General features: G+C 37.9%; 1 protein-coding gene and 1 long non-coding RNA gene across 3 annotated transcripts in view; one reads left to right on the forward strand and one right to left on the reverse strand.

Annotated features, from left to right (window-relative positions):
* The window catches only part of oprl1 (opiate receptor-like 1), an 80,846-nt gene extending 66,653 nt beyond the window's left edge, over positions 1 to 14,193 (forward strand). The window contains exon 7 of one of the 2 annotated variants that reach the window (XM_015041425.1): positions 7,563 to 8,110. In XM_015041425.1, the coding sequence (XP_014896911.1) occupies positions 7,563 to 8,110 (548 nt within the window). Of the gene's footprint in view, positions 1 to 7,562 lie in introns of both variants that reach the window. The other variant, XM_015041426.1, reaches the window with a different exon arrangement.
* A 1,880-nt stretch (positions 14,194 to 16,073) lies between these two features.
* LOC106952972 (uncharacterized) lies at positions 16,074 to 18,503 on the reverse strand. Its single transcript, XR_001426089.1, has 3 exons — positions 18,198 to 18,503; positions 17,877 to 18,093; positions 16,074 to 17,050 (listed from the first exon to the last, which is right to left on the reverse strand). It is a non-coding gene; the product is annotated as an uncharacterized LOC106952972 (long non-coding RNA).
* Between the last annotated feature and the right edge of the window lie 1,099 nt (positions 18,504 to 19,602).

The raw sequence follows: 19,602 nt of genomic DNA on the forward strand, positions 1-19,602 counted from the left end.
TCAATAACACAGTTAAATTTGGTCTAGTACTAGTTTAGCCACGAGTATTTCCTTCAGTCGTTATGGACCCTGGTTAGGAAAGTCCACAGCATTTCACCAGGCCCATCAGATTCTGAGCAGATAATTAAAGCTTGTAAACAGATGGCAGGTATTTGTTTTAGGTTTCTTGTTAACTTGTGTTAAAACATAAGAGATGCTGGACCTCGGTTGGGCTGGTGGGAAAACGTTTTAAATCCAGAACCTGACATCAGTGTGTCCAGATCCTCTGCTGATGATGACCAGGCCAGAAGAGAAACCAGGTTCTGTTTCAGGCAAAAATCCTTAATGACCATCAAGTCTGTCAAAACCTGCAGGGTAATTAAAAATTAGAATTACATTTTTTTCTGAATGACATTATTACTTTGTCACAAAGTGTTTCTCTTGCTTTTTCTCTTTTCTTGTCTCTTTTCCTCTTTTCTTTTCCTTCCTTTCTCTTTCCAATCTTCTCTTTTTTATCTGTTTAATGAATTAAAAAGGTTTGAAAACAGTAACATGCTGCAGAGCTGTGTAGCAATGACAGCAAGTGGAAATATCTGAGATATTAAAAAGAGATGATTCATAATCACCTTGATTCTGTGGTAGGTTTCATAATAATTGATTTTCTTTTTCAATCTAAAGATAATGCAAACCTTAATGTGTGTGATGCAGTGCAAACAGGCGCTTTGTGCAGCTTTCTGTGTTCAGCAGGTTCATTTCCAGGATCTTGCTTACAGTGAATTACTGCTGTAGGACACATCCAACACTCCCACCAGAACCAGTGGATCATTTCTGTCATCTTCTGTTTTTACTTTGTTTCCCAGCAGCACAAAGTCCCAATAACCAAACTCATTTTCACCCCATCTAGTTAAAGCAGCACTTTTTTCAGTATTTATTTTATTTTGCTGTTTTATCAGGTTTTGGCTTGATCCTCAGCTGAGGCTCTGAGGTTTTTGGTTTTGCGTTGGAAGCTGCCATGCTGGTTTCATATTTTCATTCGTTCTTGTTACTGATCAGGTTTCTTTTTTATTTTGGTGATGAAAGGTGAGCTATAAAAAGTTAAACATAAAAATCATTTCAAATCAAATTTAAATCTTTTAGTCTTGTTTGCACAAAAAGTTTTGATCTACGATGGGCAACCCCTATTTTTATTTGATTTGATTATGAATTGATTACTGATTAAGTAAAATTTAAATTATTTTACTTTTCTAAAGGAAGCGCATGACTAAGTAGCCTTGGATACTTCATTAGTACAACTTCCATGTTACTATCGGCCATAAGAAGCCCAACAAATTATAGAAAATTAACGACACTAAACACACGGCAACAAAACAGCAGCTGAAAAAAAAAATCCCATTGTATTTCAGTGAAAATTATCTCTTGTGATTTTGAAAACACATAATCTTTTTCAAGTTTTTAAATGAGAAATCCTGATTTGTCACATTCAGAAGTACCAAAGTAACAGATTCTCAGGTGTTCAGGTCAGACAGTTACCTCCAACTCCAAGTGTTACCTGGAGAAAATGCTAAAACCGACACAGGAGGGAGGGAGGCTAAAACAGTGGAAATGAGAAATAAGGTAAGTGGAGGTGAAAACAAGAATAAATAGGCTGAACAGAAAGTTGATGTGCTCTGATAAAATGTGAAGGAAAGGAGAGAGAAGTGAAACTTACATGTCAAAGACAGAAAAATGAAGAACAAGTTCAGAAAGATATAAACAAAATGTGTTGAAGCTACAAATCGCTCAAACTAAAAAGACAAAAGAAAAAAACTAAAATGAAAAGAAAAGAATAATGAAGGAAGAATGTTCAGGAAAAACTGTCAGGAAGTGAAAACAGGAAGACATAGGAGGGCGATAAGACAGACGGTGTCACCACAAATGCTTAGAAACACATTAACCTGAACGGGTAAAAGAGGCAGCGGGACAGAAAAAGAAACTGATAGGTCTGATCCACGGGTGAGTAGAGAGGAGAGAGCTCAATCAACCAAGTGAAAAGAAAATGAAGTGGAGAGCAGCAAAAAATCAGAGGGAAGGAAATAATCCCGGCGGCAGAAAATCAAAAAACGGAAAAATACAATAAACGGGAAAGAAGGAAAGAAAGGAAGAAGTGACGAGAGGTTGAGAATCACCAGCTGTGAAATGGAAACCAGAAAGTTTATATATATATATATATATATATATATATATATATATATATATATTTTTTTTTTTTTTTTTTTTTTTTTTTTTTTTTGAGTGATGCTGGAAAATCTGATTTCTTGCATGAGGCAGTGTGTGTAACTACCTACATGAATCCATTATGTTTTACTGCTGATGACTCTGTATCACCATCTGCATGATTTACACATTTTGCTGACAACTTTCTAGGCTGTGCAGGTTTGAGATGCCTGTAAAGCATCTTAAAGAGCTTGTGATGAATGCTGCCTTCTGCCTTCAAAAGTAAAGTGTTACCCACTGACAGCAGATCACATCTGTTCCTGCGTCCGTGGCAGCAGCAGAAATTGTTTTTGCTGCAGGTGAAATGGCGGAGCGTGCCGTTTGGTTGTTGGTGCAGTAAAGTGATCATTGTGATGTTTGGGCCTTGAGGGCCAAAATGCAGACGAGGACTTGGGATGAGCCTGGTGAAGGTTTAATAAAGAAAAGTCCCAGAATAAACCCAGAGGGAGCTGAGCTGTAAACTCTGTTTCCTTTCAATTGCCTCATCACTTAAATGCATGGACAAACTCTGGTTTGGTAAAACCACAGAAAAGCTAAACTATGACCCGGTTATTTAGAACCAACGTTGGTCTGCAATGGTCAGTAGCAGAGAGGAATTTATTTCACTTTATATCAGATGTTTTTCTAAGTGAACAAAGTGCCTGTTGTTGCTACAGAGAGCAAAGGTGTTAATAATTCAGTCCAGGCCGGCACATGTCTTACCATGTCTCTGGTTCCACCGTCCCTGTCCCTCAGGTTGTTTCCTCCAACAAGACAAACAACCTGCTGCAGCTCTGCCTCCTTCTCCTGCCTGTTGCTTTATTTGTCAAATCTTTGCTGAAACTTCTCTGGAGATGTTTAGATCAAAATGCATTCTTGTGTGAATGGCCCAGTCAAAGTAGAAGGAAAAGACATCTGAAGGACATCTGCAGCTCTCTACCTGGTCCAGTTCACCGTTCCTTATTAAGAGTTTTTCTGCAGCTGAAGCGAATGTGTGGACAGTTTCCTGCCTGAAGCATCGATATGCTGACAGGCTGTCAGCGAGGATCTGAGGAAAACCAGGACCAAAGTGCTGACCATTAACCGAGCTCCTTCTGAAGGCAGAGGTTTGAAAACCATCAGCAGCGTTTGAGAGGAAACCATTCACACATAAGTGAGATTGAAAAGATGAAACAAAGACAGAAATTAAAACTGACATCTCCACTCAGCATCACACGTTTCACTGGCGTCATTCCAGATTTGCCTCATTTCTGCAGATTACGCCTCTGCATTGGGAAACTGCAGCAATGCTCGCTCTCATATCCGACTTGACCTTTATAAATATGGATTATTAGCCCACATGCATCAATACTGCCATTATATCTGCCGCTGCTGGTAAAATTTAATTTTTAAAGCCTGCATTGTGCTCCTCGGAGGACGTGGTGATAGCATCTATAGCTGTTTTTCTCCCCTTTTTTTAATAAAACGGACGCCTCGGCTCCATGGAGGTGGTTATCACCGTCCTTTCACACGGACTTTAACTGTGCTTTTGATCAATGGGTGGAACGTGGCAATAATGGAGCCTGGGCTTCCATTTTTAACAGGAACACCCACACACTATAAATCCTGAGCACTTGTGGCCCTGTGAAATGCAACACATAAAAACATCCAGTAAATGGAATAATAGATCACAGATTCTTTTTTTTTTCTACCAGTTCCTATTTCCGACTGATTGGATTTTATCTCGACTGTTTTGCAGTTTATTTTGCGTCTGGGCTGCCTTATCGGCCTTCACTGCAAAATGATTTATTTCAAAATAAAAATAATGCTTCAAAAATGATATGTGCATCATGCATGCGAAAGCTTAATACTTTACTTGGAGAAATACAGCCTACTTTAACATACAATATTGATTCATGCTTGATTTCCTAAAGGATTTGGGGAAACACTTTTATTACAGGATGAATATTCTATTAAGAGGATCAGAGACATTTAAAATCTGTCTGCTAATGAGGCTTAAGACCAAAAATAATGTCTCTCTTGCTTTTCTTAAGGCTTATGGTTAAGACATGAAATGCAGCCAAAAGCAGAACTTAAAGCAAATCTTCTCATTGATTGAAGATTAGTATGTGTGAGAGGTTTTCCCTCCTCCTCATTTATCTAAAGCTGGTGATGCAAGAAAATTATAAACTTTTGCTCCGGGGTGCTTTAACTTTTATTTGGCCTGTGGAGAACTGTGTGTTTTTATCAAATGTAACTTCTACAGTTATTAATGATAAAAAATGTAATTCTCCAGATCTTCATTTATATGTAAAAGAGAGAAACATGGTTTTCATGTTCAGCATGATTTAAGAGTCAATATGGAGGCGTTGGCTCCCAGAAACAGGATTTAAATCTCATGTAACAAGATAGTTTTCTGTTTACAGAGATATAAAGCTTGTTATAGTGAGTTTTATATCTGAATAAAACCAAAAGATGTTCTCCCTTAAATGAGGAAGTCGTAACGGTGAAATAGGAAAACCTTGCAGGACGTTGGAGAGCCACAATCTGTCAGAGGAATTTATTTTCACAGCGTCTACAGAAAGTATTCACTCCCATGGATTTTTTACACAATTTATGGATTTACAAATCCATCATGATCAACAAAATTGAGCTTTTTTTTTTTTTTTTTTTTTTTACCAAAGAATTTGCAAAATTCTTAATGTCAAAGTAGAAACTTGTCCACAAAGTGACAGATAAAAAACAAACATGCTCAATCACAGCATATTTCCAAAAACAAATCCTTCAGGGATAGAATATTTTCATTTAAGTGGAATTTGCAGAATGTGCTGGAACATTTCATCAGCAGAGTCGGTTTCATCCCAGTCGGTTTGACTTCCCGTCGCTCCGTTCTGCTTTCCAACGCCGACATCCCCACTTGACCTGAGCAGCGCTCGGTGTTTATCATCGCAGTGTGTGTGACACTGCCTTGACAAACGCAGCTTCTGTGTGTGTGTGTTTGTGAGATTAAATTGATTTACCTGGCACTTTTATGCAAAGTGACTTACAAACCAGGAGCACTCTGGAGTGAGCAGTGCTTTACTGCACTAACCGAGTTTGGAACCACCTGCTTGTGCAGAAAAGGGTTTTGGGTGGGATCTTAAATACTGGATGCAGTACAGGCAGAACTGAAAATATTCACGATTATGTGTCAATAGTTCTGTATAAAATATGCAGTTAAGATCAACAAGGGATGGTTTCTCCAGCAATCAGTGGTTATGAGAGGAAGGTTTCAGCAGCAGATTACTGTACATTCCCTTCTTTGGAAAACAGAAAAGCTTAGAACCATAAAAAAGGTTTTAAATATCCAAAATAATTCCATAATGTAGCATGATGATGTTCCATATTTCAACACATTAGAAACACGTCTGCAATATCGAAGGAAGCAAATTGCTGCCTGCTCTTTTGGTGCCTGAGGAAAGTAACTCAGCAGAAATTTTAACAATGAAAGTAGCAAACAGAAATGTTGTTAAACTTACTGCTAAAGGGCAGCAGTAACGACCAAAGCTGAAAATAAAGTTTGTGTTAGCGTAGGAGCTAGCATTAGCGCCAGTGGCGCAACTACACATTATTCAGGTGGATGCGAAAACAGAGTTTATGCCCTTCCCTCCCGGAAAATGTCAGATAATAAAAATCCTACAAAGTCAGATATTTACAAAAAGTTTGATTATGTACCAAGGTACACAAGATATGAGGCCTTACAAATTTGAATGAGTCACCCCAATAACTGTCTCACCTGAGTAGACAGGATTTCCTTTAACATCATGCAGCTGTTTGATGTGCAACACCTGGTCTCAGCTGTGATGATGTCATACTTTCATGTTTAACTTTGGTCCTAAATTATGACTTTACCGACAATATACATACATATATGTTTTCATATGTATGTTTCAAGAGATTCTTATGAAACTTACCTCAATCACAAGTGGTACCAAAGTTCTAGTTCTTGAATCCGTGTTGAACTTTTGCGAAACTCAAAGATGCAGCACAGCAAAGAAAATACAATGGATCATTAAATAAAGGCATAAAACATACAGAATTATTTTACACAATTTCAGCTTCTTTTTTTTTTGCTCTATCATTATTGTCTTTAATCAAAGGATTCCTTTAGCCAAATTTGCATACCACATTTAAAATGTGTCTTCCTTTCACCTCATCCATAATGTTCTTGGGCTTTTTGTGTTTAAACTTAATTCTTCACTGATTCAGACAAATTTCTTTCCTGACTTCCTTCCTCAGGCATTTACTCTTCATCCTTTACAGCAAAGTGTTTTTGATTAAGCTGATTAAACCGACTCCAGCGAGTATCGACTCCTGTCTCTGTTCATTTGGTCTTCCATAACTTTCTCCACATTATCTCAATCATTATGTCCTTTAGCTGGAGATTCTTTCCTGTTTTCAGAATTCTGGCAATAATGGAGACATTATAATGATTCAGAAAATTCAAGACAATTCTTTAGAATACATTGTGGGTTGATGTTCTGCTGTAGAAATGTTTAAACTGGAGGAATTACACCTGCAGCACCAAAGCTGAGCTTCAGACGATTGACACCCTGGACGGATTTTCTATGAATTATGGGGATCATCCTCTAAATTTATGCTTAACATTTTAATTTTGAAACTTTTTGCTGAAACTTTTTGCAATTTCCTCCATTAAGGGACAAAATTTGATCTGCTGCATTGTGTGGGTTGACAGATATCTGAAGCGTCTTTCTTTGTGAATTAAACTCATGACACGCTCTAGTTTGGGACTATTTTAATTAATCAGGTCTGCTGTGTAAATGATTTTGTCACTAATAATTTAGTGGCAATATTTACTTGAAAAAGACTATCTTACCCTTAATTTAAAAAGAAATGGTCTTGAATGTGTTCCATAAATGTATTATTTAAAAAGAAAACTTTTAATTTAACAGTTCAGTTAATCTGCTCATCTACAAATAGGAGTAATTCTGTTTGAATAAACTAAATAATAGATTAAAAACATGAAATATCTTTGTTATTCAGCTAATGTGTTTATTAAAATATTTAGCAGCAAAACAGATTTTAGACTTAAAAATGTTGCTTATTTTTTTATTTATGTGGTTTGTCATTAAAATGTGAATTCATAAATTAACTACAGACACTTTAATTAACTTGATTAAAAATTCTAATCAAGTCCCAGCACCAAGTAGAATAGATTAGAATGGAAAGCAATAGAAAATATAATGTTTGAAAAGTTGATCATTTTTTAAAATATTGTTTCTTCTTCAGAGCTGATTATTTTGTAAAAAAGAAGTCATTGTCTTGCATTTGTAACCGAGTTTCTCTTCCTTTATGTTCATGTTCGCCTGCAGGTACTGAGTGCATTTTGGTTTTCAATGAACCAAAGGATCAGTGGGAACCTATTTTTGGCACCTGCGTCTTCCTCTTCTCCTTCCTCATCCCCATGGCCATCATCAGCATCTGCTACAGCCTGATGGTGAAACGCCTTCGAAACGTTCGCATCCTGTCTGGCTCCAAGGAAAAGGATCGCAACCTGCGGCGCATCACCAGGATGGTCCTGGTGGTGGTGGCGGCGTTTGTCGTCTGCTGGACGCCCATCCACATCCTGGTCCTGGCTCAGTCTCTGGGCTTCATCCTGAGGAGCATGTACGCCGTGGTCATGTTCCACTTCTGCATCGCTCTGGGCTACATCAACAGCGGTCTGAATCCCGTGCTCTACGCTTTCCTGGACGAAAACTTCAAGCGTTGCTTCCGTGAGTTCTGTCAGCCGTCTCCGTTCCGCCTCGACACCCAGCAGTCAGGCAGAATGAGGAGCATCGCCAGGGAGGTGGCAGCGGCCTACAGCTACAAGGGCGGGGACGGCAGGGGGCCCGGTGCGGGGACGGCGAATCCAGCATGACTAGGCGTGGAGCTTCCTTTGGTGGGGGTCGTCCCCACGCAGAGGGGAGAGACTCATGGGACAGGAAACTCCAACACAGAGCTGACTCAGATCACGGCTCTCTAGCGGCACGAGCCCTCCCGCCCCCCAACTCGCAGACTGGCATGGGGCGGGGGGGAGGGAGACGAGCAAGATGGGTTTGAAAGGAAAAGAATTTAGGAAAGAACACAACATCTAAAGGCTCAGAGAGCCTAGAAATACCAACTGGTTGGATGGGACAACTGGTTGTTGGTTTGAGGTGCCTGACATGGACGGAGCTCAGCTGTGGCCCAAACTGGGCAAAGCTACACCTGCTGGTGCATTTTAAACAAGCCTTAAGACGTTCTGCTTAAGGAGTCAACTTTGATCACAAAACCAGTGTAAGTATCTTAAGGTTTGGGATTTTAGCTCAAACCTTCATGGGCACACACTGCAGGAGTCTGCTGCTCCTGCACATAACTGCCAAACCTTCTGGTTACAAACTCACATTTTCAGAAAGCATTTGAACAGCAGAAGCATTGGTAGCAGCTACAGACACCAAATCTGTGAAACCGTCCAAGCACTGCCTTGGTTATGGAGGAACAGCAGCGGCTGATGTACAGATCGGCTCTGTAGCAGCCAGAACCACAAACTGAAGGTCCAAATGTGAAACAGAGTTTTCATCACTGCTGAGTGCTGCAGCTTTCCAAGTTCATGTTTGGTCTGAAGTACTTCAGTGTTGGATGAAAGGCCTGCAGTGCTCTGCTGTCACCAGCAGGGGGCCGTTGCTGTTCAGGTCGTACTAAGATGTTTACGTTTTGTTCTGAGTTCTTATCATTTATGACATTGGAGTAAAGGTTGGATTATAAATGTGTTTTCCAATGAATTGGGTTAATATTAGAACAAAGTGAGGTCACTTATTGTTGAACTGTTAGGTCACACGATTGCCATTAGTCTTATAAACCAAAACTTTGAAGGTATTTAGAAAGAGCAAAAGCCTTAGGAATGTTGTTGTTTACCACGTTTGAGAGTTTCTTTGTTTTTATGACAGCAGAGAATATAAAGTGCTCTGGGTGAAGGTTGGGTGACCAGGAGTTGGACCTCCATAGCTTTTAGAAAACTTAAGTTCTGATCCATTGAAGTGGACAAAATTTAGGGAAACAGCAACAATCTGAAATATTAGATTTGCTAACAATCCCAAAAACGTCCAACCATTTGACCCCCAAATGACCCAGAACACATTTCAGCCAGAAACAAAAAGCTAAATAAGAGATAAACCCTACTGCTGCAATTTAGAAAAAAATATAACCCTATATTGTTTTGTATTTTGAATGTTAAAGACATAAATGTTGATACCTAACATTGCAAACATTACCTGCTGTACTTCATTCCATGTAGACTGAAGTGGACCTGGTCACCCTGAGGAGGAAAATAACCAACTGAAAGCAACGACTGAGACTGACTGGGGTTGGACCAAGGTTATAAATAGTTTTATATATTTATGTTATTATCCTCTATGGATCAGAATAACTGACTGTTTGAGGTGATTTTGCTGGGTCAACTCTGAAAGGACTCAGATTATTACACAGGCATGCGCTTTGCAAATTAGAGCTGCAATTGTGCAACAAACAAATTATATTGTAATCTGTTACCTGGATTAAAAAATACTATTTTATTTGACTAACCTGTTCTGTAAATTAGATGTAGCATTGGATTCAGAAACACGTCTAATTATCTGGAATCAGCATAAAATAGGAATAGTCAGAATCTACAAGTCAAAACCTTTAAGAAAATTGTTTAAATTAATTTTTAAGAAAATCCAAAATTTTACAGCATATGGATGTTTTTCTTCATCATGTTTGTCTTCAAATTTATGAATAGATAAAACAAATTTTTAAAATTTCACTTCCAGCATATCAAAAAAAAGTTACACAAAGAGGATGCTGGAAACGCTTGGATATAGAAATGAATACAAAGGCTCAGGAAATCCTGTTTAAACACCAGGAGCATCTAAACCTGCAGGTCTGGATCTCATCCAGATTCGCTCTGCAGCTGACATGAGGCCGAGGCGCAGAGAAAATACAACCACAGACTAATCAGTTCTGATGATCTGAGTTGCTTTATTATTATTATTTTTGAAGTGTAAAGCTGCTCAGGTCTGGGGTTGGGTTCTCGGAGTGTTTAATGTGAACCCCAATGCTGGAGCAGCATTGACCCCAGGCATCATGAAGGGGTCGCAGGGTTCTGACCCCATATCAAGGGACAAAGGGGCTCTCTCTCTGTATCTATGTCTGTCTCTCTTCTTGGTGTAATAAAGTGGAAATCAGCCCTGAAACATTGATTTTAGAAGATATTCTCATCATTTTTGATAGTTGTGACTGGATGTTATTTTCTTAACTTATATTTTTGGGAACCTGTGACATCACACATCTATGACAACAGGCAAGAGTCATGGCAGACCCTGAACAGATCAGAAGCTGCAATTCCATTAATCATGAAATTGCACAAGTTGAAGTTATAAAAATAAATTTGCTTCTTGCATGGAAACACACCAATTTAGCAAAAACTCATGTTTTTTGATAAAAAGCTTTTCCGCTAGGATGAAAAGAGATTTATTTAGCAAAACATCACATGAGCCACGTGATTAAAGTTGTCATTCGAATGTGTTGAATCCATTGATCTGTAAAATCAATTACAATTTTCCCAAAACACTTCATATGTCGCCACTAGGAAGTAATTGGTCCTGAATAAGATGCAGACATCTCCTCTGATTGGCTGACAGATGATGAGTCGCTCACATCATGACTGAGTTATGAAAATATTTACTGTTTACATCTGTTACTGCCATGATTTTTAATGACTTATCGTGTGAACAAGCTCATTCACATTTGGCTTTAATCTTCTTATTTAATAGAAACACATCACTTGTGACTTTGTGTTTTTTTGACATAATAGACAAAGATTTGTGCTCATCTGTCATGGAAACGCAGCTGCAGGGAAACACAAAGACAAAACATCCATGCATACCAGACCATAAGTAAGAGTCGAATGCTTACATGCATGTTCATATGGGAATGATCTGCTGTTTGCAAAGCCACACAGAGAACATGCAGACTCTACACAGAAAAGGCCTTTCTGAGACTGGAACCAGCAACTGGCCGCAGCCACCAAGCTGCCTGAATAAAAAGCTTAATGCGAACATTGCTTTCGTTCCTGTTGCCTTTCCTCTTTCAAAAGAAATTTAGTCTAACTTTCCTACAGAGTTTTAAGAGATAGACTCTTAGTTTGTGAGAAACTGCCTGTTGCTGGATCTGTATTTGTAGTTTTGTTGACTTTTTTTGACATTGCCAACAAATCTGCGCCCCTTTGCTTACGTGGCTCTGTGTTTGAGGATTTACCCAAGCAGATGGATGAAGACTGTTTCCTGATTTCCATCCTTTCTCTTAATGCAGTTTTACTGCAGTAGTTAATGGAGGCTGTGGGCTGTCTGAGCTTTAACCTGCTACATGTGCTCCGTATGTCTCAGGGCTGGTGTCCCCTTTAAAATCTTTGTCACTTCATGTAATTTCTGAAAGTGTGAGTTTCTGTAAGATGTCTTTTTTTCTTTCATTTTCCTTGACTGGCCTGTTGTCATTAGAATCAGAGGACTGCAAGCTGAGATACGTTCCTGTTGCTCAGAGTAAGTTTATGGTTTGTGAGTAATTCGGCTGTTTGTTAAAAAAAAAATGTTTCTGCTCTTTGCTGCAGACGATTACCTTTTATTTGATTCCATAAACGTACACTGCCTTAAATATCAAGTGAGGTCTGTTACTGAAGCTTGCTCTTTGGCTGGATACAATTTGTTCTAGTATTTAATGGTGCTTTGCAGCTACTTTATAGCGGTTCTGACCCGTATTCATAAACCCTCAGAGAATAGCAGGAGATCTGGCCCAAAAAGAAAGACTTCAGCTTTGTTAAAATCTGATCCAAAGCATTTTATTAACTAAAACTTTATCCTCACACAGGAAAACTGCAGTGCTGCCCTGTCATTGCCCTTTATGGGTCACAGACAGTAAAATCAGCCTTTCTGTTCAATGATCATTTAAGTTATTAATGTGAAGCTCAATAAAAATAGATTTTTACATAAGAACGTTAGACAGGGTCTATGGCACCTGACATTTACAATTGTAGACATTTTCTTCTTCTGCCTCCAGTTTTATTCTAATATTATATATAATATTATATATATTATACCTAATATTCACTGATTGTTTACAGTGAACATTTTAGATTTTGTTTTGGAAATCCTATTTGCTTTTAAATCATCAGGCTGAAGCGACGCTTCAGACTTTTCCTCTGAACTGGGGTTCTACTGAGAGGTGGGGAGCAGGCAATATCCTACCCACAGAAGATCGCTCTGTTAAGTAAGCTGTAAGTAAAATATATTAATAAAAAGGACCGTTTTCAGTAAAACATTAAAATAAAAACTAAATACAGACTGAAAAATGCATAAAAAGGAAATGTGAACAGGAGTTTTCTTGCTAGTCATTAGTCAGCGTGCCATCAAGATGAAAATGAAATCTCCAACATTTTTCATCCTAAAATTAGGATGAAATCTACAAAAATGTTTTTTAGATTACAAAAAAAAAACTGTACAAATATGTTCTTTGATAATAAACTAAACTTTTTATTTAAATAAAAATTGTATATCAAAATAATTTTTAATCTTCTCAAAGTCTGAAAATATTTATTGGCAATAAAGCAACAATTTCTGATCAGTTACTTCCATATTTCCATTGATATTTTGTTATTGATTGGTTTATTGACATCTAAACTTTTCAGTGAAATGTATTGTTTTATAGCTACTGGCTAATTTAATTACTGGTAGTAAATCACTAATATGTGTTTAGAAAAGCTTCTGTTATAGATTGTTTTCCTGCTTATAAAATTTAATCTCTGCTTACATTTAACTCAAATTTACCAAAGCTGGAGCTTTACCTTGATGATAAAGTCTCTCTGTTATGAGAGTTTTATGAATACCGGTCACCTTTTTTTTTACAACCTAGCCGATTTTTTAGGAAAACTAGTCGGAGTATCAAGGTCACCGAGTCCTTCTTTATGAAGACGTGTCGCATCGCCGCTGTGAGGCTCTTTGTGCTTAACTGTAACTGTTAAAACTAAAGAAGCAACGATATTTTCTGAAATCGTTTGGTGTGGTTTCTTTGTAGCAGGTCAGTCTGAGTCGGCAGAAATCCTCGTTTCCTGGGGAAGTCAGCATCACTTTTCTGCCTCTTGACTCTGTACAGACATTTGACAAGAACATTCTCGATGTAAAAGAACCATGACCTCATCGTTCATATAATACTCATGATATTTCGCTTGTTGTTCTTGATGTAAAACTGTCGGCTATCTCACAGCATCTGTAATGATTCTATATCGTCAGCTCTTTGCATCAGGAAGCAGAGAGCTCGCTTTCGTTTGTTTACATCCTACAGACCACATGAATGTCAAAAGAAATCTTGTTTAAAATCTATTTCTAAAAAACTGTTGGTGTTATAATAATGCGTACCAAAAAAAGAGCATTTCCTAAGTGTTTCTGTTGTGTTCTTTCTTATGCTCAGAAAGTGTCTGGTATCTATCAGTGTGTTTCTTGTGGACTGCATTTTGCTCGGTGCCTGAGTCGTGATCCACAAAGATCAGAGACAAAACTATCCACACGCCCTCAACTTTATTTTAAGTTCCAGTCACAAATGTCAGCAGGTTTAATTGTGAAGTTGAAGGAAACTCATGAATGAATTTCTAATGTTTTGACAAATAAAAATCAACAAAATTGCAGATTAACACTTTTGTAATTAAGGCTGAATGTTAACTTTGTGTTATTTGTTGCATCTGAATATCTGCAGAATAAATTTGTCACTTTTTTCTGAATCTCATGACTCCGGCACTGAGCTACATAAACTTACTTGTTGCTGTTGTCTGCATTCAGCAGAATGAACAACTGTGCTAGCTGGCTTGTTAAACATGCAGTAAGAGTTTTTGCTGAAGCTTGAATTTAAATTGTATATTTTTCTTGGCTTATGAAATGAATAAATAAACAAAGACAATAAGTTGGTGGTTTACCATTTTCTGGGATGTATTTAAACAGCAGTAATCAGCCGTAACATTTCCACACATGCAGGTTGTAGACGTCTTGTCAGGATCAGTGGATCTGTGAAGGCATTTATTTTACTCTGCTCGCACCATTTTAATTCCTTATTTTGATTTTTAAGCCTAGGTGTCGATTCAGTTGATGTAAACTCTGTTTATATAAGCAAAGTCATTTTAACTTTCTTTCAAATGAAAATAAAACCTATTTCAGCGTTTTATTTACCAACTGTGATAAACCAATTTTAGAAGCCAAACATGAAGTTCTGACTTATTCGCATTCCAACTATTGGATTTCATGCTTTCTTTTCATTATTATTCTCCTTTATGGCTGAAAAAGAGAAACTTTGCATGAAAAATTCAGAAAACCTTGCAGACCTGGTTTCCCCGAAGAACCAACACAAAAAGCTAGAAAATAGCAAAGATAAAAATATATATATATTCAAAGCCATTAATGGCATGATTATAGAAAAAAAGAAACTAGCATTTTTCTGACATGTAAGTGGAGATTAGACATTATGTCACTCTGTCCAGTGAAACACATCATCTTGATGCCTGTGAAGCGAAGAGGAAAGACAGATTTCATTGTCTTCCAGGGTGGATGGATGGTAATTCTGACAGTAAAATGACACCTCGGCTCAACACTGAATATTTGAATGTGATGTCTTGCTACGAAGCGAGTGATTTCTGAAGTCAACACTGGAGCAGAAAGAGCAGCAGAGTGAGAACAGAAGGACTGAAACCGACTGAAGGGACTCAAGTCTGAAGGACAGAAGTCAAGTTTATTTGTAAAACACATTCAGATTGTAGTTTTCATCTAAAAACTGCTTTTTATGTTTAAATCTAAAACACAATGAACATTACAGTGACAAAATAAAGAGAAGCAAGAAACAGTTTTAGTCCAGTTAGTCAAATGCAACTTTCAACAGTTTTTCACCTTGATTTAAAGGAAAGGAGCATAAAAACTGAACGTTGCTTTACCATGTTTGGTTCTGATTCTGGGATGCAGACCAGAACCAGAAGACCTGAGAGCTCTGCAGGTTTCTGCGGGTTTCTGCAGTGACGACGGGTCTTTAAGGGGTGAGTATTATGCAGAACGAACCTTTTTGAGATTTACGGTACATAATGTTATGATGTCGTTCCCTCATCAAAAACATACCCAGAGTTTCTTTGACTCATTCATGCATGGAAGAGAAATCCCAACTGAAGATAATATAGTCACTCTACTGAACACCTAACAGCTGTAGCTACGGTGACAGAAGCGGACTGGAGTTCAGACGGAACCTCATTAAATCTGCAGGATTCACGATTCCTCAGCACTTTGTCCTACAGAGGTACTGACTCCTGGTTTTATGGTTCCTCCATTAGTGGCAATTAAGATTTATGATGTCAGTAAAACCGTTCAGACAGAACCTCAGGAGGCCATGCTGCTGCTCCACTGAGGATTCTGATCAGAAACGACGTCCTAATAACACGATGCCGCTTCTCTCCTCTCCCTGATGATAAGGAGTTTAAGTCGCTGTATAATTCATCTTCAGCTGCTGAAAGAATAAAATTACAGATAAGTGAAGGTAATAGATGAAGTCCTTGAAAGAGGTGAATTAGTGGATTGATGAGAAGAAAAAGAACGGAGACACAGTCGGTTTTCATCTGAAGACTTTTTGATTTCCCAGCTCCAAGTGTAAAGGAAGAGATCTTAGTGATGAGTCATCAGGTTGTGGCCTGATATGACCAACAGTCTCAGTATCTTATATTCATACAACACCATGAATATCAACACCAAGAACCATCAAAGTTTCTTTGATGGTTCAAAGCCTGATTGCAGCAAGAAGGTACGAATAAATTAGAATAGAAATATCCTTTATTGTCCAACCTTTGGGAACTTCAAGTGTACCAGCAGGAAGTTACAGGTAAACAGACAGAATAAGAAAAAGAGATTATACATGAAGGGCAAATTTAAACAGGAGAAATAATGCAGTCATTAAAAATTATAGGATTATTTGAAAAAAGGGACAATATATGCATATTTGTTCATAAAAGCCATAACAAACTATTTACACGAAATAAAAATAAAAAAAACATTGTGTAAATATAATCTGGTGTGTAAACACTTCTAACATCCAACAGCTAACATAATTTAAAGGAAATGTGCAAATAAAATACAATAATAAACAAGCTAGGAGCTATAAATACAAGGAACAACCTGAAGAAGCAAGAAAAATAACATAAAAACACAAACACATATTCAGAAGAACAGTGACCATGACAACAATAAAAAACACCTTCATCTCCAGAGGGATCATGACCCTGAAAACCCCTCTGGGTTCAGGCACTAAATGCTGGATCCACCAGCGGACCTCCATCATGGTGGCGATGTTTAGTGGGCAGCTGTTTCTTTTAAACGTTAATCTTATTGGCCAAAACAAATAACAAAATGAATATCCAATAAAGCCCAGTATGTTAATCAGCGCTAAGTTTCTCCCACACAACAAAACATCTCATATTTACTCTGTTAGCAATCAGAATTCAAGTTTAGCATTTTAAACCTACAAAACTGCCGTTTCTACATGACTAAAACAAGGTTTGCAAGAAAAATCAGTTCTCAGAAATTTGTGGGGGTTTTTTTATCCTTTTTAATCTTTTTCTGCTCTGATGAACACTTTTTGAAGTGTTCTTCTTCCTGGTTTTCTCGTGGTCTGTCTCTTCATTGACAAGCAAGCAGAATCTTCTGCATTTACAGGAAAAGTTGTCCATATGTTTGCATATTTGTGATAAGCAGTAAGTTTTTTTTACTGTTGCGACTCGCTGGCAGCTGCAGCACTGAAGAAGAAACAGATAAAACACCGTCTGAGAATCAGGTGCTAAATCAATTAAAGGTTATAATTTAAATACAGAATATAAATAGTTATGGATCTAGAAAATAAATTTAAGAGCATTACATCTAATTAGGCATTTCTATGCTTGGTGCGCAGCAGCAAAGTATTTCCAATGGGATCCTTAGTGTGGGAATCATCCAGCCTGCATTAGTGGACATGTTTGCTACTTCTGCTGCCTTCAGGCTGGAAGCAAACATCGGCAAATTTATAACAGTGTTCCAACATTTACAACCCGAGGCTGAAAAAGCATCCAAACGCTTACCAATTCCACACTTTGCTAATTACAGTGCTCCAGTTCTTCACCCTTCTCAACAATAAAACTTGCTGAGAAAAAACATTTTGCTCCTTTTCTCATTTTATTAGCTGCTCTGTGATTTGCAATCATTGCAGATTGGGAAGTGTGAATATCTGTGACTTGGCAGGGGGAGGCTGTGCATTGCATTAACTGAACTTATCCAGCATATCATTGCTGTTATCTGATTTGTGAATCAGATGTAGAAACCATGAAAACATGGATAAAACATTGATTTTGGATCAGCACCAGGCCACAGAGTTGTTATTTTGATCAGGTTGCCATTTCACTAAGGAATTAAATCAAAGGAGTCGTCATCTGATCACAGCATTAAACTACACATTCACAGTGGAAAACGTTTATGCTGCAGGATTAGTTAGACGACAGTGGAAGAAAAGGAGAGCACTTAAGCAAATCACAATTGACCTCAAACTGCAAATGTTGGATAAATGAAAAAAATCTTGAATGTGTACGATACCTGACAGGGAGCCGGATGATTCGCTGGGTAAAAGGAAGAGCTGAGCAGCAACGTATGGAACGTCACTTCATATCACTGAATTCTGAGATCAGGTTCCTCGTATTGCAGAAACCTGCAGCAGGTCGATTTCAGTTTGCAGAGAGAGACAAAGACAGGGCAGTTTGACCAAAGCAGACGGATGATTCTCTTGATCGATGATAGAACAATGCTTTCCTCCCTGCCTCAAAGAAACATTCAAAGAGTCATTGCTTTGTTAAACTAATTAAAAGCTTGTTACACTGAGAGGTGTGGTGTGGAAGGAAAACTCAAAGTTGGCTGTACCATGAACTAAGGTGATTAGGCCTCCTTCAGCACAGCATAGTTCACTCACAAGACAAAATGGCAGCTTTCCCATCAGTCTCTTAACTTTCAGTCTCTCAAGTTTCTTCTTCTTTTTTTTATGGTGGTTGGCAAACAACTTTTAGGTGCATTTCCAGGTTGGAGTATGGACCAGACGCTTATAATCTCCCCATAATACCCGTTTTACTAAGAAAAAGAAAAATACTACAAAAAACTACATCCCCTGACGATCTCTGAAACAGCTCTCTTATATCTAATTTATTTTTGTTTCCACTTGTCTCTCCACTTTCAGCCAGCAGTCTCTTTATATACTGTTGTCCCCGCCTTCTCAATTAACTGCCCAGCCAATCAAACTCCAGCAAACATGGCTTCTTCTATAAAAGAGCTGGGTTTGAGGCGGGCCTCCTCCTTAGTAGGTTCCAAGATGGCCGCTACAAGGACACACCCAAAAAGGTAACAAACATTTCACAAACAAAAGGTTCACATACACACATTCTACAACTTAAACGTTACAGAAAATCTTATTGCTTCTTAACAAAGCTCATTACACATGGGCCAGTCTGACATCAAGGAACGGCTCTAAATTATATCATAACCATTAGATTACAAGAGCTTTTTGCGGCTTATGAGCTTAAAAGTGTCAAATGCAGAAAATGAATTGGATCAGTAGGAAAGCTGATCTGCCAGCAGCAAGAACTTTCAGCTTTCAGCAGTTTTTGCTGAATAAACTATTTTGTTCCATTTTTCCCTCCCAGCTGATAACCAAAGTGACGTTTATGGTGTTGAACCACTAAGTGCTTATCATCTCTATCCTGCAGTGACCAGCAAAAATATTATTACCTCCTGAAGATGTTCACATCGAACACATTATGACCACATTATTATTAGGAAGCCACTGTACTGTACTGAATAACTAGGAAGTGGAAGAAAAACGATCTGTGATGATCCATCATCATCCGTCAAATGAAAGTCTGGGAAAGAAGAGCATTGGTCAGACAAATAGCCAATGATTTGAGTAGCTTGACTTTTTAAATTCCTCAAGTTAAATTATGTTTTTCTGTTTATTTCACTGCGTTCCAGCCGGGTGATTATTTGTGTTGCCCAATGCTCTCACTTCTGCCAATGAGCTTTTCACAAATGCTAAGTGCTATTAGCAGCTACGGAGGGAGATGGCAAGAAACAGAAAGAAGCACTGCAGAGAAAGAGGGAAAAAATACTACAAATATATATTTCATTCAAAAAAAGTATTTTCAGTGTTTACTTATGCTTACATTTAAGTTTGCTTTTTAGCTTTTGAAAGTTAAAGTGAAATGTTTGATTTCTCATCTGTTTTTAATTCTTGAAAAAAAAATCATATTTCAAACTTGAGACAGAAGTAATGTTTGAG

The sequence above is a fragment of the Poecilia latipinna genome, unplaced genomic scaffold (assembly GCF_001443285.1).
Source record: "Poecilia latipinna isolate Pla-1442-1.1 unplaced genomic scaffold, P_latipinna-1.0 Scaffold551, whole genome shotgun sequence".
NCBI lineage: Eukaryota > Metazoa > Chordata > Actinopteri > Cyprinodontiformes > Poeciliidae > Poecilia > Poecilia latipinna.